The following is a 23685-nucleotide window of genomic DNA, read 5'->3' on the forward strand; positions in this document are numbered from 1 at the left end:
ATGATATACATATAGGTAGTAAACATGTAAAAAGAACATTGAGAATGGGATGACCTTAAAAATCAGGGTGGTGGTGACCTCTAAGAGGGAGGCGGGTGATCTGGAAGACATGGGCTGGGCAGAGGCCTCAGTTATGGGGTGCTGCTTGATAAGCTGGTAGCTCACCCCTACTTGCTTTATAATTTATTTATTCACAGAACAGTGTACACATATTTTATGCTCTCTTCTGTATGTGTAGTTATCTCAAAAATCTGAGAATAATTCAAGTGCCTGGTAATTGGATTGGCACTGGACAAAGGCTGGTTTTCCTTTGACTTCTTGTGTCCCCTCCAGTGCTTCTTCTGTGCTTGGGGGGCAGAGAGCAGGAGCGAGAAGATGCTGAGTGAGGCGCGGGCGTGGGCTGGCCAAGCCCTTCCCACCTGCCCCTCTCCGGTGGCGCTGCTCCCAGATACAAATGCCCCAGAAAGACACTGCCCAGAGGCTTTTTTAAACCGCTTTATTCAGGTTGGCTGGTAGTCACAGACTGGATCATGTGTACAGGGTAACCCACACACTCCTAGGCAAAGCCTCTCCCACGTCCCCCGACTCCATCGCTGAGGTGCGGCCAGAGGTTTGAGCCAGTTCTGAAGGGGTGTTGGGCCCAATAGAAATATTTACAAATCACCAGGGGGTGGGTGCCCCCTGATCAGGAATTGTGAGGGGATTGGTACTGGGGGGCCCTCAGCTCCCAACAGCCCCAGGCCCTTGGGTGGATTCGGCATGGGTCCTGGGAGGCGGCTGGGACATCAGGAGCTAGCAGAGGGGGGCTCCTGGAGAGGCTCGAAGCCCCTCGAAGGGGTCTTGCTGGTGCAGAACTCTGCATGGGGCCGTGGGGTCAAAAAGGAAAGGCCCTCCTTCCGACTTGCCATGTGAAGGGGCCGATTCCTGCCCCGGGGCGGGCAGGGAGCTGTTCCTTAGTGTAAGGAGGCTGAACATGAAGGACCCACCTGGAGGCAGTGGGGGCTCCCTCTCCTCCCAGGGCCCCTGTGAGCCACCCTGCCAACTGGCCACAGCTCTCCTGGGGGCTCTGCTCCCAGTTCTTTGCCAGAGGAGAGGCCCCAGTTCTGCTCAGAAGATTCAAGTCCGAATTTGGGGAGGGGTCACTGTCCACACCTCCAGGTCCAAGCAGGGGATGGTTGGAAGGAGGCGGAGTGAGGCTGGGAGGCCCCGGCTTGGGACGGGATGGGGGACAAGCAAGCAAAGCGAAACACTGGACTCTACTGAAGCTGGTGACACAAGGGGGCAGCCCGGCCCCGGCCTGGTGCCCCACCCCAGCGTTCCGGGGCGGTTGTCCCCTCGGTGCCCGGGCCACCGTCTCTGAGCCAGGTCACGGGGAGGGTCTGAAGGGGAAGGGTTGAGCGGGCCTTACATGCTGAGCCAAGGGGTGGTGGGAGGAGGGCCGACGTGGGGGCCACGGGCGGTCTCGGGATGGGGAGGCAGCTGGACCCGGGCAGTCCCGTCCCCAGCGGTCCAGCGGCTCCTCATGCACTCGGTACAGCCGTAGGGGCGCAGGGCGGGCCGGCGGCGGGCTGGGCATCAGTCTAGAGGCTGCAGGCCTCCTCATCCACCGAGCGCTTCCGCAGCTCCTTGCCGGGCTTGGGGGGCGGCGGGGCGGGCGCTGCGGGCGGGGCCTCGGGCAGGTGCAGGACGGAGTTCTCTCCCGGCTGCACCCGCAGGTAGGCCTTGACCTTGTGGTGCCGGGCCTTGCCGTCGCTGAAGTCGATGACACGGCACTCGTAGGTGCCTTCGTCCGTGGGCTTCACCCGCGACAGGCGCAGCTTGTGGGAGATGTTGCTGCCCACCACCTTGACCACCTGGGGGCGACAGAGAGACGGTGACCTGGCCACGGGAGCCCACTCCGTGGGTGGGGCCCCAGAGACACTCCCACGAGGGCACGCGGAGTTAACAGCAAAAGAGTAGAAGCAACTTCAATGGGCATCAACAGATCAGATAAATAGGCAGTAGTTAGTTCATTCAGTGGACTATTGCACAGCAGTGAAAAAGAATGAGCTAGAACTAGGCGTGTTAGAGCTCAGGGACATGCAGGAAGTGAAAAGATCTCACTGCAAAACTCCTACGTACACTGTGATGCCATTTCTGGAAGGAAACACGGGAAAATACTCTACACTGGTTTTGGTGACTTGTGTGTGTGCAAGTTTGAAAACAGATGGGAGGGAACACAGTGGCCTCACAGCCATGGTTGCCTCTGGAGTGGAGCCCAGGGAAGGGCCGGGGACCTGGGGTAGACTGCAAAGTGAATCCTTAGCTTTGTTTCTCAAACAAACAAACGCTGATCACAAATATATCAGGATGCTAACAACTGGTCAATTGCGGGGGGAGCAAGAGTGTGACATCTGTCTTTGTACTTTGGCTTTTTGCTTATTTGATATGGTTTTAAAATTTTTACTTAAAATTAAAATATAATTTATATAGAGTAAGGCACACACAGCTTAATGAAATTTTACTCACATGTACACCGGTGTGACCACCATCCAGAGCAAGGCATGGGACACTTACAACCCTCTGGAGTGCACCCTTGTGGCCCCTCCTTGTCAATACTCACTCCCGAGGGGTTACCCACTAGTCTGATTTCTATCACCATAGATTAGTTTTCCCTGTTCTTGAACTCCTCCGTGTGTGGCTTCTTTCACACAACATAATATCAGTGAGATTCCTTCATGTTGCATGGCTCAGTTTGTTCTTTTTTATTGCAGTGTAGTACTCCATCATATGGATATACCACAATCTGTTTATCCAGTCACCTGTTGATGGACATTTGGGTAGTTTTCAGATTACAGCTCTTACGAATAAATCTGCCATAAACATAAAGCAACTGTGAGTTTTTTTCAATTAAGAAAGAAAAGGCAGTTTCAATTAAGAAATAAAAGGAGAGTCATATAAGATAAATCATTGGGGAAGCTGGGTGAAGGAGACAGGGGACTCTGTGATCTCTTTTTGCAACTTCCTATGAGTCTGCAATTCAAAATAAAAAGCTGGAAAAAAAGAGAGCAGTTGGGCCTATAGAGTGGGGGGGGTGGTAATGGGAGGGGGCTTCCATCCTTCCTTGTCCCCTTATTTCTTACAACCAAAAGGAGCCTTGCCCCACCTCCTGTAGCCCCTGCCCCACCTACACAGAACAGGGGAGAAAAGTCCCCAACCGCCAGCCACGGGCCCCCTGCCCAGTGATCTCACCACCAGTTGGCACTGCAGGCTCGCCAGGGCCAGGATGGAGCTGAGTGGAATTTAGACCTGTGGCCCCAGTTCTGAGCCCATCTGGTCCCTCTCCCCTTGGCGGGGGGGGGGGCAATGGGGACAGACAACCAGCCTGCCTATTCTCGCCACACCCCAAATTCTGGAGGAGGACACCCCTGCCGATCACCCTTGCAGTGAGGAGGCCAGGATGAGGAAGAGGACCGTCTCTGAAGGAGTGCATTCACTGTGCAGCCGGGCACTCACACACGACTTCTAATCACCCCACTAATCTGCTCTGGCTTCCCTGGCCCCTTCCTCCCAGATGCCAAGCTCCTTCTGGCCTCACAGCCTTCTGGTCTCTCTGCCTGGGTGCTGTCTCCTTGACTCCCATTCATTCTCAAACATCACCTCCTCCAAAAAGCCTTCGATCACATCTCCCTGTCTATTTCTTTCCTAACAGTCATCACAATTTGAGAACCATTTTGTTTACTTGATTTTTGTTTCTCTCTCTGGCTAAACTATAAACTCCACGAGGGCAGGGATGATACCTATTTTGTTCCTCTTAGTGACCATCGCAGAGCCTGGTACCCTGCAAATAATAACGATAAAAACATTTGTTAGGGCTTCCCTGGTGGCACAGTGGTTGAGAGTCCGCCTGCCGATGCAGGGGACACAGTTTCGTGCCCCGATCCAGGAAGATCCCACAAGCCGCGGAGCGGCTGGGCCCGTGAGCCATGGCTGCTGAGCCTGCGCGTCGGGAGCCTGTGCTCCGCAACAGGAGAGGCCACAACAGTGAGAAGCCCGCGTACCGCAAAAAAAAAAAAAAAAAAAAAAAAATTTGTTAAGTGAATGGCCTTACTCTAGCTCCTTCTTTCTCCAAATGAAGTGGTACTCAGATATCACGCTTTTTGATTTTAGGTCATGTATATATGATCCTACCCACTTTACAGATGGCGAAGCTACGGCTCTGAAAGAAGCGACTTTCCCATGGGCACTGAGTCAGTGAACGGCAGAGCGGGGAACTGACCCCAGGCCTGAGTCCATGCACTCTAACCCTCCAAAGGCATGACAGAGGCCCACAGAGGGTCATGCAGAGCTGGCAGGGCCAAGGGGTGTTTCCCAGGCTCCAGAAGGGAAGAGAGCAGTGGGCAGCCACAAGGAGCCTGGCCCGTCCTCCCGTATTCTGAGCCTTCCTGGCTGGTCATCATCCCCCCACGAAGCAGGAAAGCATGGGCTTATGGCACAGCAGGAAGCAGGAGGTGGGACAGAGGCAGAACTTCCCACCTTCCCACCAGAGCAAGCACGGGAGACTCTTCCAGCTGCCCCCCTGGGCAGGGGACCCCTCCTCTCCGGGTACCCCCGGGGCTGGGCCCAGCTGGAGGCCATCAGCCCTGCTGATTCCATCACCTCTGGCCAAGGGCACGGAGAGGTCCTGCGGCCCTGCCAAGCTCTCAGGAGAGTGAGGAGATGCTGCTGCAAATGCGCAGCGGGGAGCGAATTACCTCAACATCTGTTTCCCTCACGGATATTAATTATCCTTCATTTGTCAACCCTACAAGGAGCTAATGGAGTAATAATGTGAAGGCTGGGAGCAGCGCTAGGGAGGGAGCACCGAGCCCAGCCCACCCCTCCGCCCAGCCCCGGCCCAGAGGCCAAGGCCTGGGCACCAGCTCCCTCCTGCCCTGTCGCCCCTCTGTGTGGCCTCCCCCCTCAGGGAGGAGGAGGGAGACAGGGAGCACAGCAGACGGTGCTGGGAGGCTGATTCTGACCCTGACAAGTCACCAGCACCCTGGCCTCGGTTTTCTTGGGCTAGATCCATCCATCCAGCTGACGATTAGCGAGTGCCCACTCCGAGCTGGGCACCGGGGATACAGCTGTGAATCAGCCAGACCCCAGCAACATCCGTGCGGGCTCCAGGTCTAACGGAAAACCCAGACCTCACACCTGCAACCAAGCACCCCGGGGATCTGGTTTCCAACAGGACGAAGGGAGAGGACACACATCAGAGGCTGCTCCCTCCCAGCCCCAGGGGTCTGCGCCTTTAAGCACCATCCGGAGAAGGCAACTAATAAAAGCAGTAACAACAGTAACGGTATTGCTGGTAGCTAGTGTTTATGGAGCACTTGATCCCTGTGAAATGATGCGCTAAATAGTCTACACCTTATTTAAACCTCATACTAACCCCGTGATGTAGGTACTGCTGGGATACCCACTGTATGGGTCAGAAAACGAAGGCTCGGAGAGGTGAAGTGATTTGCCCAAGGCCACCCAGCTGGTGACAGAGACCAGGCCTTAACCATATCTCTGGGGAGCCTCCCGGAACCAGTAAACCACAGGTCTTTCTACCCCCTCCCCCGTCATTCCATAGGCCCCCAGCCCTCCATGTCTTGGGGGAGCCCAGTCCCTCCTCAGAAGCATCTCCTGTGGGAGGGGGCCCATCATCCTACCCAGGCTTCTTGTGGGTGGTGGGGCAGCCTGTTGGATTTCAACATTCACAGACTGAGCAGAAAAATCCTGCGGCCCAGGCCTCCAACACAGCCGGAGAGGCTATGAGGGGAAGAGACCCCCAGGCGGCAGCCTGGCTGTAAATCATAATCACCTCGACACAGGCATCGACAGGCCTTAGCAGTGCAATTAAGTACCTAATTATGCTGGAAGAGGCAAGGCCAGTCCGCACCAGGACCAAGCTCAGCCTCCTCCCTGCTTGCCCACGGCCCCGGCCCTTCTGGACACGGCAGGAGCCCACAGACCATCGGGTGGGCAGGCTGGGATCTTTCTCCCAAGCCGAGCCAGGAAGAATGGGTGATGCTAATTTGCGTCCATGGTGCCAGACCTTTCCTCCACGTGGCCTCAGCCTAAGAGTGACGTGGTGGCCCTGGGAAGGTGCTGGGTGGGGAAGAGGGGTCAGAGGGTCCCTGCCCCAGGCCAGGGCTTGCCCTGAGCTCTGCCACTCCCGTGCCTCCGTCAGCAACACCCAGCCGCCAGCCCCTTGGCATGTCCAGAACCCAACCCAGAGTCTCCCCAAATCTGGGCCCCAGAAGGCTGCACCCATTCCAGCTAGACCTTCTCAAGTCGTCATCCCCACTGCTCCTTTCACACTCTGGCACAACCCATCTCTGAATCCCACTGACCTTCCCTCTAAACATCACTGGGCCCCCTCCCCTTCTCTCCAGAATCCAGATCCCCAGGCAGTGGCCAGGACATCGCAGTCTCCTCCAGGGTCTCCCCAAAGCCACTCTGGCTCCTTCCAATCCATCCTCCCGTGACAGCCAGACAGATCTTCCCAAAACGCCCCCAACTTAGAATGCTTCCTTTGATGGCTCCCAGCAGTGGCTGCTGGGGGGACCTTTGGGGTCTCATCCCCACCTTCCCCTCAGCCACAACAGCCTCCTGCAGTTCCTCCAACACACACACCCAGAGAAGTTCCCCCTACTCCTAGTCAACCTCTCTACACTTCAGTGCTCACTTCACCTCACTCCACCTCCTCCAGGAAGCCCTCCAGACCCACCAGACTAGGTCAGCTCCTCTGTTACTGGCTGCGCTCCTTCTCATTTTGATGGTCACAGTTGTAATTTTACTTTTTATCATGAGGGATTATTGGATTAACATCCATCCCCCACACTGACTGGGAGTACCGTGAGAGCAGGGACTGGGAGTACCGTGAGAGCAGGGACTGGGAGTGTGTGACCATGCCCTTCACAGAGTAATCTTTTCAGTCCCAGCCAGAGGCTGGCTGCTCTATGGATGTCTCAAGGGATCTCCAAGAGGGATGGAGTGATTTTTGACTCCACATGAATCTTGCCTCCCTTTCAGACTTCAGAGTTCCATACCCTTTGTGTACTGTGGATCACGGCAGGAATTTCAAGAAAATATAGAAACGTCTACTGCAGAAAGTAAAGTCATAATACACCATGACCTGCCGCTTGGCCTGTTAATCCTTAGTGAAGGATGCAGACCTCATGTGCTGCTCCAGTGGTCCCAGCCCCCATCCCCCGCACCAGAAAAGAGGTGGTATCCATATGTGTATCATACCTGTGGGGCAGCCAAGCGGGGTAAACAGGGGCTTGACCTATAGGGCCACTTGGTTGATCTGACCAATGAAGCTGCCTTTTAACCACTTATGGAGATTTGGGGACAGGGGGCTGCCGTATGCTTCCTGAGGCCACTTTGGATGTACCTGGCTTTTAGGGCTTAGCTGGAGAGGAGGCGGGGCTTAGGATAAGTGGGCTGGAGCACGAGGCCATATGTATATGGGGACCCAGGCTGCCCATGGCTATTTTGGACTGAAACAGGTTACATGAACTAAATCTACAGCACAAACGACTTTGGTTAGACCAAAGGAGGAACTAACAGTAATGAAGGCAGGTAAGCCCCCTGGGAAAGAAGGTGTGTGGAGAATTTCACCTTTTTTTACAATTAGGAAGTGAGGGGCCATCTCAGCTTGCAAAACTGGTTAAGGGGAAATTAACCTAAATTCCAAAAGACAGAACTTCAGTTAGGTCAAAAGAAAAGTTTCCAGAACTTGAAATGGACATAGCAAAATTTACCTGAGCCACAGGAATAAGGCCCTGATGGTAGAATCCTCAGCATATACAAGCTCCCAAGGGAGATATTTTTAAGGCCAGGGGGTCTTTTCCCAGGACCCAAGTTAAATGAGATAATTCATGTGAAGTACTCATCATGGTTCCTGACATATGGCGGGCACTCAATAAATGTTAGCTGCTTTATTATTACTGTTATTATGATTATCATCATCATCATCACAGATGCCTGTCCTCCCATATAAATGATCTCTCTGAGCTCTTTTCATTTCCTCCCATTTCCTGTAGAGAAGCTGGGCCTCCTTTCCCTGCTCCACACATGCTAGGATAGGCGTCACGTGATTTGAATACTCATATTAAGTTTCCACTCTAGTACCCACTGTCATTCACACGGCCAAATCCAGAGGACTTTACAGTTGCCAAAGTGTTTTCATATATTCATTAGACAGCAGTGAAGGGGGGAAAGAGAGGCCCAGGGAACTGGCAGAGCTGGACCAGGACTCAGGTCCTGTGACATTCAGGGCTGGCTCCACTGTGTCCTCACTGTGCCACCCCCGCACTCAGCACTGCCATATTTCAACCTTCCCAGGGCCACCATGGCGGCCCCAATGGGTTACAGAGCCCATCATGGAGCCCTGCCCACACCAAACTCCCAGAAACTCACTGTATTTCCTCCTCCGAACCTGAGGCCCCCAGGTGCTGACGCTACCAGCGGGGAGACTGAGCCGTTTGTCTTTCACAGTTTTTCAAAAATCAAATTAAGTCCCAACAGTTAAAAGTTGGGAGATTATTCCATGGAACTCGGAATTTTTAGGTGACATGGGACTATGGGGCCGGAATTCCTGCCTGGCTCATCTAGCTCCTACAGATATAGGGCCTGCGGTCCCCAGGTCCCATAGTTTCACACAAGCCCCTTCATGGCTGCACATCCCCTGTACACATCCATGCACAGGCATGATGCACATCGTGTTGGCATGTCCGTTTATCAAAATCTGTGTCTGGCTTTACACTGCCATTGGCCTGGGGGTGTGTGGGTATGTGTGACAGTCACTTGATAAATATTTATTGAGCACTAACTACCTGCCAGGCACTGTGCCAGGCTCTGGAAATGTAACAGTCAATCAGGCAAGCACAGTCCCAGCCCCACTATCTCCGGGGAAGACAGGCCTGAAACAAATGCTCACAGGCATGGATAAGTGCAGACAGAAATGCAGCCAGCAGGGAGAAGGAAGGGGTGCCGGCTGAGTTCCAGGGTCCAGGGAGGCTTGCTGAGCTGAGCTCTGCAGGAAGAGAGAGGAACAGTTTTCTAGGCAGAGGGACTGGCCTGTGCAAAGGCCCAGAGGTGGAAGGAATGGGAGGCTGGAAGGCAGCGGGTGGAAAGGGGCAGTGTGAGCCGGGTCAAGCAAGATGAGATAGCCCAGAGGGTGAGCAGAGCAAGTTGCACAGAACCTCGAAGCTCACAGAGAAAAGTCTGAGCCTTCTCCTAAGCTGCAGGAAACCGGGGTGTGCCTCTGCTTACAGGTGTCCACTAACTGCGCGTCTGTGTATTTAAGAACGGTCACGTGCAAGACGCTGTCTGCACAAGGAACTGGGTCTGTGCTTGTCTGTGAGTTTCCTAACCAGAGCCCCAGAGCCCCAGCTGGTGCAAGAATCGCCGGGGCTAGGATGGGGTGGGGGGGATTGCACAATCATGCTGAGCACATTTATTTTATTTAACTAGTTAGCACCTTCGCATTCCCCTCACGTGGAGCCCAACAGCCTTGAATTCTAATCCTCTAAGTCAATTAGATTATTCTCTCCTTTACCTGAGACACTCCTTAAACCCCAAACAAAATCATCAGCGAGAGAGTTGCCATGAACGGGTATATTAATACACACACAGATTTCTACCTTCCTGGGCTTAACTGATGGGTGTTTGGGCAAGAAATGGGGTATTACGTATGGGTGTGCCCTTGGCAGAGAGTGAGGGTTAGGGTGAGGGGCTAGGGATTTAGAGAGGGTGGACCAGCAGCTGCCCTGAGCTGGAAATGGCTCAAATTTCCAGATCGCAACTCAGAAAGGCCCCGGGGCAGACTGCACAAATGATGCTTTGAAGGCCCTTGTCTGTCATCTGCCTACCTCCTGCTTGAGCTTCTGTGGGAGGCTCCCTCCTGGCCCTCCTGCCTCCATTCTGCCACCTCCAGTGCCTGGCACAGCACCTCATGCCTCCCAACGCCCACTCTTTACACTGTGACTTCTGCTCAGGGAGCTCCTCTGCATCTAACTGGCCTTGGGGTCCCGAGCTCCCCCGAAGGTCCCTGAAGGACTTCAGAAGGAGCAACAGAAAAGAGTGATTTTGGAGGTCACTCCCACACATGCACATTCATACCCCGGCGGGCACCTAAATCTTCTGAGTATGTGTCCAGTGGACTTCTAACCTCCTGCCAGGCTGACCACATGCCCTGTGCACAGACCCAACCTGGCCCCATGGCCACGTGTGTCTCCAGGCTGGTCCCCTCTACACAGTCTCTTTCTCGATCCTGCCTGCCTCTTCCAGGCCCTGCTTTGGGTACCCTCCTCTAAAAAAACTGTCAATCCCTGAGTCCCCTGGGTGCCCCACCTCACTGGGCTCCAGCATAGCCTGGAGACGAAAAGCTGGAGGCAGCTCAGCCAAGTCACGACCTCCAGCAAGGCTTTGACCCCTCTAAGCCTCAGTTGCCTCACCTGTAAAATGGGTGAAAGCTTGCCCTTCCCCATAGAGATGGAGCAACGATAAAATGTGTCAATGCATTAGAAGGCCCGGCCAGTCTTGAAATCCTTCAGCTGTAGTTCCCCTGTCCCGCCTCACGTCCGGAGCCAGATGACCCAAGTGACCATGAGATGCCACAGCAGTCATTCGTGATAGGTCAAAAGAAGCCGGCTCAGTCTCATTATACCCTGTTGGTTCCCCAAACAAAAACTGCTGCTGAGACAGACATGAAGCATCAGGGATGCACACAGCCTTGGCCCCGACAGGAGAGAATGCGTCTTCTCTCCCCCTGTCATTTGTTTGTGTCTGTCATTCAATGAACTTGAAAAATCTCTGGCTTTTAAAAAACAGAGCCAGGCCAATTTTTCCCCCTTCTTTTTTCCTTCTTCTCCATCTTCTTGCCCAAGCTCCCTGCTGAACTGGATTTTTTTTTTTTTTTTAATTACAGCTGTGTCCTCCATTAGAGCCCTTGTGAGAAGTCGTTACCAAAACTCACACTTATTTTGGTCGCGTCCTTCCCTGCGTCTTCCTGCTGAGATGCTTTTAGCTGTTGGGAGCGGGAGGGTGGAGAAAACAGACACAATGTGTTAGGATCACAGGGTGGGGATACAAGCAATGGCTAAGATTCTCGTGACGCAAGTGATGCTCTGGGGACTATGGGTCTAGAGGTTGGGGTCCTTCAGCTCTATGTCCACTCAGGGGATGGAGGTGAGTCAGAGCAAAGGAAGATAAAGGAGATGCCTGTAAAACTGACTGTGCATGTGCCTGTGCTACACATTCTGATATGTAGGGAGGGTACGTGTGAACAGGCAAAAATGTGATTCGGGCTTGGTGTGTCTGTAGGAGTGTCTGTACACTTGCATCTCTCTATCTGTGAATGTGTTGTGTTTTCAGGAGTGTTTGCAGCAGACGCTGTCGGAGCCCTGCCCACATACTATCCCCCTGCAAGCTGACCCCAGAGGCATCCAACTACAAAGCCTGCAACTCTTTGCCTAAGGGCTTTCTCTGACCACTGGAGTCCTCTGAGCCTGTGTGCTGGGGGGTTGACACCTCCAGGAGCTAGATGAGTTTAATATATATCTGTGAATATGTTAGAGGCCATTTCATGAAACATGCAAGAATGTGTGAGCATGCCCGTGTGCGCATATGAAGGTGTGTCATGTAAGTGAACAGGTGGGCAGATACATATGTGTTTGCATAATATTTACATATACACAAGCGTAAGAATGAGAGTGTCTTAGTTTGTTCCCCCAGAAGCAGACCCTGAGACAAAGATTCAGGTGCAAGTGGTTTATTTGGTAGGTGATCCCAGGAAACATCAGGAGAGGAATGAGTGAGTGAGACAAAAGAGGGAAGGAAGTCGATAATGGGTATGTCATCAAGCCAGTTACCACCCTGGGCAACTGGAACTTACTCCCACGGGCACCTGGGGGAAAGGGAGTAGGATGCTCTTCAGTTATCCCAACTGCGGAGCAAGGGAGCTGGGGTATTTACCCTCCACCTCCCGTCAGTCATTGACGGGGCGCTCCTCCAGCCTGCCTTGCTGGCCAGCAGGCTCTGTTGTCCAGAGAAAACCCTCAGGCAGTGTTGCAGGGGTGGGCAGCGGGGTTGGTGGCAGGGGATGGTGCTTACCCGGCACGCGGGCGGGGACACCAAGAGCGTCTGCACCCCGCCATCCCCTCCCCCCCTCCCCGCCGCAGGCTGGCACAGTGTGTGCGTGGGAGCGTGTACGAGAGCAGAGGTGAATGTGTGTGCCGTGACTGGGCTCCCTCGTGTGCCTGCACGTACGTGGAAAGGCATGCATGTCCACGTGTGTGTGACAGCGTCTGTCCCTCTGGCCTGCTTCCCCACCTGTACACGAAGGGAGGGACTCTACTCCTTGGAAGGCGCTTCTGACTGGGCCCAAGTGCTCAGCCTGGCTCCGCCCCCTGCCCCTCCCCACAAACAGGCCTCCGTTGGTGGTGGGGGAAGGGAAGGAGACAGCTGGGGGCTCCAGAGGGCGAACATAGCTGGGGCCCACGCCCCTCCGAGGAGATGAGGGGCAGAGACACACTCCTCCCCGGGGGTGGATGAACCAGGGCTCTCCCAGCCCCACTCGGAAGTCTCCCTGGGGGCGGTACCTGGTTCGAGGCCCATCCCTGCTTGTCCGTCCAGTCCCTGTGGCTCCGCACGTACCACCACTGGATCTCCAGCGAGTAGGAGGGGGAGCCGCTGCCGCGGAAGGAGCAGGCCATCTCCACGTCCTCGCCCGTCCGCGCCGTCACGTCGTGGGGCGTCTCTGTGAACAGGGCTGTGCGGAGAAACCGGGGGAGGGGAGGCCGGGGCTCAGGAGACAGCGGGGCCGGCGGGCCCGGGTATGGTGCGGGGGCTGGAGCGGAGAGAGAGGGAGCGGCCGGGCCTGCGGGCGGGGGTGGCCTGGCTGCAGGTGGGGCACCTGGACGAGCTCCGCGAGGCTGCGCAGAGGCCTGTGCGGCGTCAGCTGGCCAGACCTGGGGATGAAGGCGTAGGCCCGGGGACCCGAAGGCCCCACACAGCTGGGCCTTGATCCCGGAGCCCGCGGGCCCCATATTCTCGAGAAGGGAGCGATGGATCCGAGGAGGGCTTGGTTGGAAGGTGTGAGCAAGGAGGCCAGGGAGGAAGCTGCCGTTTTCATCAGTTCTTCCCTGATGTCTCCAGTTGCCCCCATCCTGGGTTACTCCCCACCCCAGGGCGCAGCGTTCGGCACCGTCTTTGCAAAACCAAATCAGACCTACCCCCCGGCCCCCTCGGAACCCTTCCTCGGGTCCCCTCTGCACCAGGTTGGGGGGCAAGCCCGGCCCACCTCCCCCTGGTCTCCATTCTGTCCTGTGAAAATGCCTCACTTTCTCGCCTCACTTTTGCCCTCGCTGTTCCGAATGCCTGGAATGTTCTTCCCCTGGTCCCTCTTCGTCCAGCAGGTCACTCAAAGCTCAGCTGAAACTTGGCCCCCTCAGAGAGGCCTCCCCTGACCACCTGGGTAGGTTCCCCTCAACCCCCACCTCCCACCTGCCTGGGGAATGGTCACCGTCTTGCATCGGTTCACCGTACTGCCTGTGCGAGCTGCATGGGAGCAGGGACCAGCTCTCCTGTGGCTACACATCTCCCGGCATCTCGTAGGTGCCCCGAACGGCTGACACATCCTCCATCCTCTCAAGAGCCCCAGGAGGCGGTGGGAGACACATGTGCCTCCCATCCCTCCAGCAGGGTCCAGCTCGCCCACCAAATCCCAGAGCAGGCGGTTCCTGGGACCCAGCAGGAGCCCCACCCACTGCCATGCCCGCCACGCTGGCAGGTAAGAGAAAACAAATCCCCGCTCGGTGCGGTCCAGCACCGCTCCCCACCATATGTCCTGACTCTCGTCTCTCCAAACAGATACTGTCCTGAGATGTAATTAGAATCCTTTCCTCTTCTCAGGAGAGATTTTCTCACCCTGGAAAGACACCTGGCAACAGGCAGGTCACCCAGGGAATGCTGCATCCATCAGTGCCCCCATCCCATGCCCACCTTGCTGCTGCAGCCCGCCAGACACCCCGACCCAGCGGGCAGACAAGCCCACCTTGCAGCCCCGGTGGTCCCTCAAGGCACCACTCAGCTCAGGGCAGAGTCTGACTGGGGGTGGGGGTCCTGCTCTGGGCCCACCTCCCTCCACCCCCTCCCCATGATCCCGAGGGCTTTGGGAGGATCGGGATTGCTAAGTTGCCTTTTCTGCTTTGCACACAGGGTTTCCAAGTGGAGCCTGACTCCAGCAACGAGTCTCTGGGCTAAGAGAAAGTCTGTGACATCCCTGACCTCCACGGTCATGGGTTCAGGCTGCCTACATCCTCTGAGGTTCGGGAGGGACTGGCCGCTGTTACATAACAAGGCCCATTTAATAAGAATGGGTGTTGTTGGAGTTACTGAACACAAGCCAGGCGTGGTGTGCGGTCAGCTGGAGGCTGGGCCTGTCCTTATTCCCAGTGGGCAGCAGGCTCCTGGAGGAAGGTACCCGCCCACCCGCCTCTGCCTTCCAGGTGCCCAGGCCCCAAACTGTAGAGTTGCCCTTGCCTCCCTCGTTCTTCCTCTTACACCCCCTTTCGGTCTCTGGGGAATCCCATGGGTTCTGCCTCCAGAACATCTCCTGAATCTGGTCCCTTCTGCCCACTTCAATTGCCCCACGCTGGGCCAGCCGTCACCACCTCTCACCCGTAACAGTGGGGGAGCCTCCTCACTGACCTCCCTGCCCCCTCCCTGACAATTTATTTTTCACACAGCAGCCAGAGGTAATTTGGCAAAACACAAATCAATCCCTGTCTCTTCAGTCCTCAAGCTACTTTTCCACTTGCTCATTCCATTCCTGATACGATGGCCTCCTTGCTGCTCCTCCAACATTCCAGCTGAGATCCTACCTCAGGGCCTTTGCGCATGCTGTTCCCTCTGCCTAGAAGGCTCTTCCCCCAGATTCTCACATGGCTCCCTCCTTCCCCTGCTTCAGGACTCTGCTCAAATGTCACCTCCTCAGCAAGGCCTACCCTGACCACCTCACTTAAAACTGCATCCCTGGGAATTCCCTGGCAGTCCAGTGGTTAGGACTCGGGCGCATTCACTGCCAGGGCCTGGGTTCGATCCCTGGTCAGGGAAATAAGATCCCACAAGCTGCACGGCCAAAATAAACAAATAAATAAAAATTTTAAAAATGAAAATTGCAAAATTGAATTTGTATTAAAAAAAAAAAAACTGCATCCCTTGCCCCAACCCAGTGCTTCAAATCCCTCTTCCCTTCCCACATACTAATAGTGCTGCCCACTAGAACTTTCTGTGACAAGGAAAATGTTCTCTATCTGAGCTAATACAGTAGCCACCAGCCACATGTATCTATTGAGCATCTGAAATATGACCAGTGTGAGTGAGGAACTGAATTTTAAGTTTTATTCCATGTAAATTCATTTAAACTTAAATGTAAATGGCCACTTGTAGGTAACGGCTACTATATCGGACAGCACAGCTAATATACTTATTTTATTTATGTTTATGGTCTGCTTTCCCTTCCAGGAGGCAGGGACGGTGCCTGTCTTGTCTCCTGATATGTCCCCAGCTTGGCACATAGTAGGGCTCAATAAATACTTTTTGAATAAACAAATGAGCAGACCTGGCTGGTCAGTGGTGGAGCAGCGTCCACAGGCAGGAGGGGCCCTGTCCGAGAGTCCCAGGCCAGGCCCAGCCCTCCATGCCTGCTCTGATGCTGACTTGCCAACTCGAGCAGGACTGAAGGAAGCTGCCAAGGACCGAGCCACCAGGAGGGCTAGGAGGTGATCAGAGCAAGCCATTGGCCTCCGGTCCTGGGACAGCCGGATTCGGCTTTGATCCAGGCCCCTGCCCACCCAGCACCCTTTGCAAACAGGGGAAGGAGGAGAGTGGTGAGGCCCCCTAGTTGGATCCGAGGTAACTGGCGGTGTGACCCTGCTGACCAAGAGACAGTGGGAGGGACACAGCTGTGACCTTCTCCAGGTGCCACTGCCTGAGCCATGGGAATCAGAAAATGCCCACACTTCTCCCTCCTGCAAATGGAGAAAGGGGGTCCAGAGCTACTGGGCGGTGGGGGGTTTGCTCATCCCAGGATCACAGAGCTACGAAGGGCGGAGCCAGCCCTGGAGGCTGGGCCTGCGTGACTCAGCCACGGCCCTTCTCCTCCCAGAGATGGCTTGAGTGGGGGAAGCACATCTGTCCGACAGGAGGATGGGAAATGGTACATCTGGGTCTCATGGGTGGAAGGAAAGGCAGAGACGGGCTGTCCTTGGGTGGGGTTTCCATGAGGGTGACCCGGGGAAGGGCCAGCCTCCATCCACCCTCACTCAGCCTCCCCCTGCCCACAAGCTCCCCCAGCTGACTGAAAAACCCTGACCCTGGCCCACCAGCTCTTCTTACTGATGCAGAAAATGAGGTTCAGAGTGGGCAGTATCTGGCCTGGGGCTACTCAGCAGCCAGGGGTCAGCAAGGTCAGGCTTCAGGCCCTCTCACCCCCAACACACAGCCCTTATCCCCCAACCCGGATCCCAATAACTGTCCTCTAGAGGGCACTGTCCAACAGACACCAAATGCAAGCCACGCAGGCAAGACACATACGGCACTTTTAATTTTCTATAGCCGTATTTTAAAAAGTAACAATTTTTTTAAACAGATGAAATTAATTTTAATCACTTATTTTATTTAACCCAAGATATCGAAAAATTATTTCAACAGGTATAAAATTATTGAGATATTTTACATTCTTTTTTGTGCTAAGTCTTGGATATCCAGCCTGTATTTTACATGATTACAACACATCTCAATTTAGACTAGCCACATTCCCACTGCTCAGTTACCACGTATGGCGGGTGTCCTGGCAGGTGGTGACGCTGTGCCAGCCTCAGCTCCCCTCCCCCTCACATGTCCCCATTGCTCAGAGGAGGCGCCCAGGCCCAGCATAGGGTGGTAACCCTTCCAAGGCCATGCGGCAGAGCTTGGATTTGAATCCAGGACTGTTTGACTCCCAGGGCCATGCTACTCCCAGAGAATTCAAACTCTTTTTGGTGGTAGGGCTCTTTCTTAAAAAGGAACAGTCCCAAACGGCCAAGCCTGCCTTGGAAGGTCCTGGAGAGGACCCTTCCTCTGGGACAGGGTGGGGAGTCTGTTTTATTCTGAGTGTAAAGGCCTGGGTACAGAGGAGGCATTTCACCCAGGCTGAGGCAATCAAGGGAGGCTTTCCAGAGGGGGTGTTGCTCCCCCCATCCCCAGGTGGGCCAGATGGTCCTGAGCTGGAGTGGGGAGGGGCATTGGCTGGGAGAATGGAGGGAGAACCCAGCTCCAAGAACTCCTGGGAGCCAGGAGAGTTGTCTGCAGGTGTAGCCACCAGCTCTTCCTCACCACGGTGGGCTCTGATCCCCTCAGACCCTGCCTGGAGGCACTTGGTGGAATGGGTTGGGGGAGGTGCCCTCAGGATCCCATTGACTCCAACCTCAGTGGTGATGGGGGCAATGCATCCTCAGGACAAGTGGGGAAACCGAGGCTCTAGACATTTGATGGCATATCTGAGTCTTCCTGTTCCAGAGTCAGCAACACGGTTTGTCTGGGCTCCACCCCAAGGAAGCCCCTTCCCCCCAGGGAGAAGCTGTGTGCAGATAACTGCCAGGAGCACAGGACTGAGCTGGGGAGGAGGGACTGAGCCTGTTTCTGCCAACAGACTTGCTGTGTGACCTTGGGAGAATTTCTCCCCCTCTCTGAGCCTCAGATTGCTCCTCTATACAATGGGGGTTGTACCTCATGGTCTGAGACCCCCACCAGCTCAGACGGCCTGAGGGAGAAAGTGATGTATGTTCTAAGAGCCATGGTTTGGGCATTGGAAGGGGTGGGGGTCCCTCCTATTTGGGGGAGAAGGGGACTCTGGAGGGAGGAGGAGGTGGCCTGGTCATTCAGCCAGGCCCTGAAGGAGGCGTGGATACTGACAAGCCGAGGAGGATAAAAGGGATGGTGTGAACCAAGGAGGAAAGGAGGGAAACCCAGGGAGCCTTGTTTAAACATGATAATAATAGGGACTTCCCTGGTGGTCCAGTGGTTAAGACTCAGCTTCCACTGCAGAGGGCACGGGTTCGACCCCTGCTCGGGGAACTAAGATCCTGCATACCAAGCGGCACAGCCACAAATCATCATCATCGTCGTCCACCATTTACGGAGCACCTACTTCACGCCTAGCATGGGGCAGACATCGTCTCTAACAGTCTCTAATCCACTCACTCCCATTAGACAGATGAGGAAAATGAGGCTCAGAAAGGTGACATCATTTGCCCAAGACACACACACAGCTGGAATTTTTTTTTTTTTTTTTTTTTTTTTTTTGCGGTATGTGGGCCTCTCACTGTTGTGGCCTCTCCCGTTGCAGAGCACAGGCTCCGGACGCACAGGCCCAGCAGCCATCATGGCCCACGGGCCCAGCCGCTCCGCGGCATGTGGGATCTTCCCAGACCGGGGCACGAACCCGTGTCCCCCGCATCGGCAGGCGGACTCTCAACCACTGCGCCACCAGGGAAGCCCCACAGCTGGAATTTGAACCTGGGTCTGACCAGCAGGCATGACCAAGACCCAGGGGTCCATCAGCTCCCATCAGAATTTGTTCTGAATTATCGGGTCGAGTTTAGCTACCAGGCTCCACACGTCTGTATCCCACTTGCACACCTCCAGAGATGGGGAGCTCAGTCTCTCCTGCATCCACTGAAAGTGGGCGGCTCTAATCGGCAAGAGGTTCTTGCTCCCTCTCCTAACTCTGTGATGAGGACATGGCATCAGCACCCGAGACTGGAAGGTGATCCACATTAATTCTGATGAGGATGATGATGATCTCTGAGAAATTCGGAGAAACTGCCAGGCCCTCTGCCAAGCTCTTTACACATATTTTCTCATGCCCCGACCAGGATGCTATGGGGTAGGTGTGAACATTACCATCCCCATTTTTCAGATGGGGAAGCTGAGGCTCACAGAGGTTAAGTGACTTGTCCAAGATCACAGGGTGAGTAAGCGGTTACATATGAACCCAGATCTAGAGGACTGAGGAGTGGGAGCCCGTAACTTCTAGACCATGCTCCTATAACCCCTCTTCCCAGTCTCCCCAACCTCCTTCCCTTCACCATTCAGACAACCCCATCTCCCATCCCCAACCCCCTACACCACCCCATCTCCACGTCAGCATCCCTGCTGAGTTCAGGACATTAAAAGCCTCTCTCCTCTCCGACATCCTCCGACCCCTGAGCCCCCCTCCCTGTTCAGGTAACTCCTCGCAGCCTGTGCCTAGGGAGGCTGGTATAATTATAGATTTATTTTATTTTATTTTTGTGGTATGCGGGCCTCTCACTGCTGTGGCCTCTCCCGTTGCGGAGCACAGGCTCCGGACGCGCAGGCCCAGCGGCCATGGTTCACGGGCCCAGCCACTCTGCGGCATGTGAGATCTTCCCGGACCGGGGCATGAACCCATGTCCCCTCTCACTGTTGTGGCCTCTCCCGTTGTGGAGCACAGGCTCCGGACGCGCAGGCTCAGCGGCCATGGTTCATGGGCCCAGCCGCTCCACGGCATGCAGGATCTTCCCGGACCAGGGCACGAACCCGCATCCCCTGCGTTGGCAGGCGGACTCTCAACCACTGTGCCACCAGGGAAGCCCTAATTATAGATTTTTGAGAAGGATGCAGTTGTGCTCTCCAGCCCCAGGGCCCGAGCAGGGCTAGGCTCGCTGGGAAGACAATTAAAACCACTGTCCACAAATTAGGATTCTACAGGAGAATGAGAAAGGGGCTTCACTGAATGCAACATCTCCTTCCTTTCTGCTTTTAATTGTATTAATTTAACCCCAGGCCTGGTTAACAGGGCGTCATCTGCAGGAAACAGCTCGTGGCCCTGGCCTGAGTCACTGAGTTTGGCTTCTGGGAAAGGCAGGGGATGACCTGGAAGATCTCACCTGCCCTTCAAGAGCAGGACCCTAACCTTCTTCCTAACCTTTCAGGCCCTGGTTCAGCACACACACCTAGGGCTTGGCCTCAGGTCTGGATTCGAACCCTGTTTCCTCTAGTCCCTAGCTGTGTGAGCTGGATAAGCCCCTTTACCTCTCTGAACCTCAGTTTCTTTAGCTGAAAAAAGGGGAGAATGAGAGGACAAGGAGAGGGTTATACAAGGCAACATACGCCTCATGCCCAGCACATAGTAGGTGCTCACCAACTAGCACTCCCTTCTCTCACCTTCTAGCTCAAAATTCTACCATCACCAGAAAGATTTTTAAAGATGCTTCTTTGCAGCCTCATCAGATTATACGGTGGATGCAACATCTGTATTTCACTCACACCACGAGACCTCTCATCCATCAGTCCTGTACCTCCTCTCCTTCCTCATTTGCTCTCAACAGCCGTCCCCCCGCCAAGCCAGGGGGATTCACACAGGCCCTGGGGGGCTTGTCAACCAAGGTGACCCCAGCTCAGGCCCCACCTCCCTCCATCTCTGAGCTCAGGTTCCCCATCCCAGACCCTCTGGTCCAGGAAGCCTGCAGGGACTGGACCCAGCCCACCCATACGTCTTTGCCAGAGCGACAGCAGGATTCCCCTTGGGGACTGGTGGTAGGGGCATCCCCTAGTCAGGGGAACCAAGGCAGAACTGGAGCTAGAGAGAGACAAAGGGGGCAGAGCAGAGAGAGCCAGTGCGGCCCCAAGGGCCCCTTGGTCATCCCTATCTCAGGCCCCATCTCTTGCCAGGACACACTGAGTCACTGCTTACTCAAGACCTCCAATGATGAATGGATAAGCAAAATGTGGCCCCTCCATACAGTGGAATATTATTCAGCCTTAAAAAAGCAAGGAGATTCTGACACATGCTCCAACATGCATGGACCCTGAGGACATGAGGCTAAGTGAAATAATCCAGGCACAAAAGGATAAATACTGTATGATTCCATGAGGTTCCTAAAGGCAGACTCACAGAGACAGAAAGCAGAATGTTTGGGCTGGAAGAGGGAGGATGGGGGGGTCATTGTTCAATGGGTACAGAGTTACACTTTGGGATGATGAAACATCCCCAGATGTGGATAGTGGTGATGGCAGCACAGCAACCTGATTATATTTGATGCCACTGAACCGTACGCCGACAAATAGTTAAAACAGTGAGATTTACATTATGCATATCTTACCACAATGTTTAAAAAAACACCTCCCGTGGCTTCCCAGCCCTGCAGCGGTGTGTTTTCAGGGATCTGTGCCACAAGGCAACTTTCCACTACATCTGAGCTGTCCAATATGGTGGCCCTGAGCCACATGTGGCTATGGAGAGTTGAAACACAGCTGGTCCAAACTGAGATGGTTGTTCAGTTAGGTCCACACTCAATTTAGAAGATAGTATGAACATAAGAATGTATCAGTAGGGCTTCCCTGGTGGTGCAGTGGTTAAGAATCCGCCTGCCAATGCAGGGGACACGGGTTCGAGCCCTGGTCTGGGAAGATCCCACATGCCGCGGAGCAACTAAGCCTGTGAGCCACAGCTACTGAGCCTGTGCTCTAGAGCCCGCGAGCCACAACTGCTGAGCCCACACGCCTAGAGCCCGTGCTCCACAACAAGAGAAGCCACCGCAATGAGAAGCCTTCAACAAAGAGTAGCCCCTGCTCGCTGCAACTAAAGAAAGCCCGCACGCAGCAACGAAGACCCAATGCAGCCAAAACTAAAATAAATAAATTTATTTTAAAAATTAAATTAAATTAAAAAATAAAAAGTGTGACTCTCTGAGGGCCATTTCCAGAAAGGCTGCTCTGTACCCAGCTCAGCAGGGTGCCGGGGCCAAAAGGGTGTGTGACACGGGGTCAGGGAGGCCTGCAGCCCCCAGAACTCCCAGCTGGGAGGCAGAATAGGAAAAAGAGCTGCAGAGGGAGTGTTTACAAGGAAGCCCCAGCTCACAGGCGAGTCTCACAGAACTCCTGAAATCAGGGGATGTAAAATGTCCGTAAGAGGAAAACCTAAATAAGTGGGATGAAAAAGCCTCCAGGGAATGAGAAGGCTGGAAGGGATGGGTGCAGGGCATCTGCCCTGGGATGGACCCAGGGGAGGCACCTGAGGGTTCTCTTTGTTTCCTCCTGGGCAGCCCCCAGCTTCTGGCAGGCGGCCTGCAGCAATAGGGATCGAGGTGTGAGTCAATGAAGGCTGTTTCATCTTGGAGTGGACAGGTTTCCTCTTCTCAAGAAGTGACAGGGAATGCATTTTGTACTAAAGCTTGAGGAACTGCAGTATGCCTTATTGGGAAGATGGGGGGCTGGGCACGCAGCAGGGGCTCAAGTGCTCCCTGCAGAAGGAATGAAAGAGATCAAATTTCATAGACTCCTACCCTGAGCTAGGCCCCGTGCTGGGCTTCCTAAGATGCTTAGGCCAGGCCCTGACTCTCAAAGGGCCCACACTCTGCAGGAGTGACAAACACACAGAACAGTCTGGACAACAGCTGGGACTGAGCCTGGATCGGCACGTACAGCTGTTCAGGGTGTGCACCATTCACAGAGCCATGAATCATAGTGCACAGAGATGTACAGGGCACAGCTGCATGCAGAAGCTCTGGATGGAGGTGCACGTGCTAAGAGAGGAAAGGGCAGGCCCATGTCTGCCTGGAGAATCAGGCTTCTGGGAAGTGGGGACATGATTGGACTTAAACACTGATGTGGTTTGCACAGCTGGGGGTGCTCAGGACAGGAAAGGGCATACCAGAGATAGAGTTTTCCAAGTCCAACCTTTGGGGGACCACCTTTACCATTTCTGCAGGATCCCGGTACCACCTGCACCATCATTTACTTAATATTTATTTTCGAAAGCATCTTTCCCTTCTTACTAAATAAATTCAGCTTAAAAAGAGACTTTTATTACTGCCATAAATGGAAAATCAGCATCACCTGCCATAAAGAGAGGGTAACAGTAAAAATAAACACTACGAAAACCAAACAGCGTTCGTAAATTCTAGCCAGGGCAGGTTGACTGCTGAAGGCTATGAGCCTCGGTCCCCATTCCTCTCATTAACAGGGGAGATTGGCGAGAGTTAGGCATTAAATTCAGAGCAGCATCGAGCAGAAACTTTCTTCTTGATCAGAAGGGCCTGGGATGCAGGTCCAGCTGACGCCAGTGGGCATCAGTGGGCAACCACCGCCACCACTGTCACCAGCTCTGGCTTCCTTGGCCGCTGGCCCAGTCCCGCGATTCACCTTTAGCTGGCACCTCCAAGACCTTGGTCACTCTGGCCCATAGACCTGGAAGCCTTTCCTGCCACTCACCTATACGGGGCAGCATCCTGTCTGATTCGCTGTAAGTTTCCGTGTGCCTTGCACATGGCAAGGACTAACACCCATTTCAGGAATGAGGAGGCCCGAATGCATGCTAGTAGAATGAATGACCAAAGAAATGAATGGAGGGCTCCCTTCTGTGCTGTGCTGCTCAAACCAGGGAAGTGACTTCCTGAGGCATTGGTTTCCCTCCCCCCAAATGCGGAAAGAGCATTGTTTTTGTATTAAAACAAACATGAACATATTATGGCATAGAATACAGAATTCATGCGTTTTGAATGAAATAGGAGACATCAAAGAAATACTGTCCCTGGTTGGAAGCTGTTTACTCTCCTGCATGGGGAGAACCCCTCGTCAAGGGCCTCCATCCGATCCAAT

General features: G+C 54.3%; 1 protein-coding gene across 1 annotated transcript in view; it reads right to left on the reverse strand.

Moving 5' to 3' along the window:
• Nucleotides 1–499: 499 nt before the first annotated feature.
• The window catches only part of VSTM2L (V-set and transmembrane domain containing 2 like), a 36661-nt gene continuing 13475 nt past the window's right edge, over nt 500–23685 (reverse strand). The window contains exons 2-4 of the mRNA XM_082643499.1: nt 12621–12790; nt 10997–11047; nt 500–1853 (exon numbers count right to left, since the gene is read on the reverse strand). Coding sequence (XP_082499625.1) covers nt 1581–1853; nt 10997–11047; nt 12621–12790 — 494 coding nt within the window. The 3' untranslated portion in view covers nt 500–1580. The remainder of the gene's footprint in view (nt 1854–10996; nt 11048–12620; nt 12791–23685) is intronic.

Source organism: Mesoplodon mirus (assembly GCF_964341445.2).
Source record: "Mesoplodon mirus genome assembly, chromosome: 15".
Lineage (NCBI taxonomy): Eukaryota > Metazoa > Chordata > Mammalia > Artiodactyla > Ziphiidae > Mesoplodon > Mesoplodon mirus.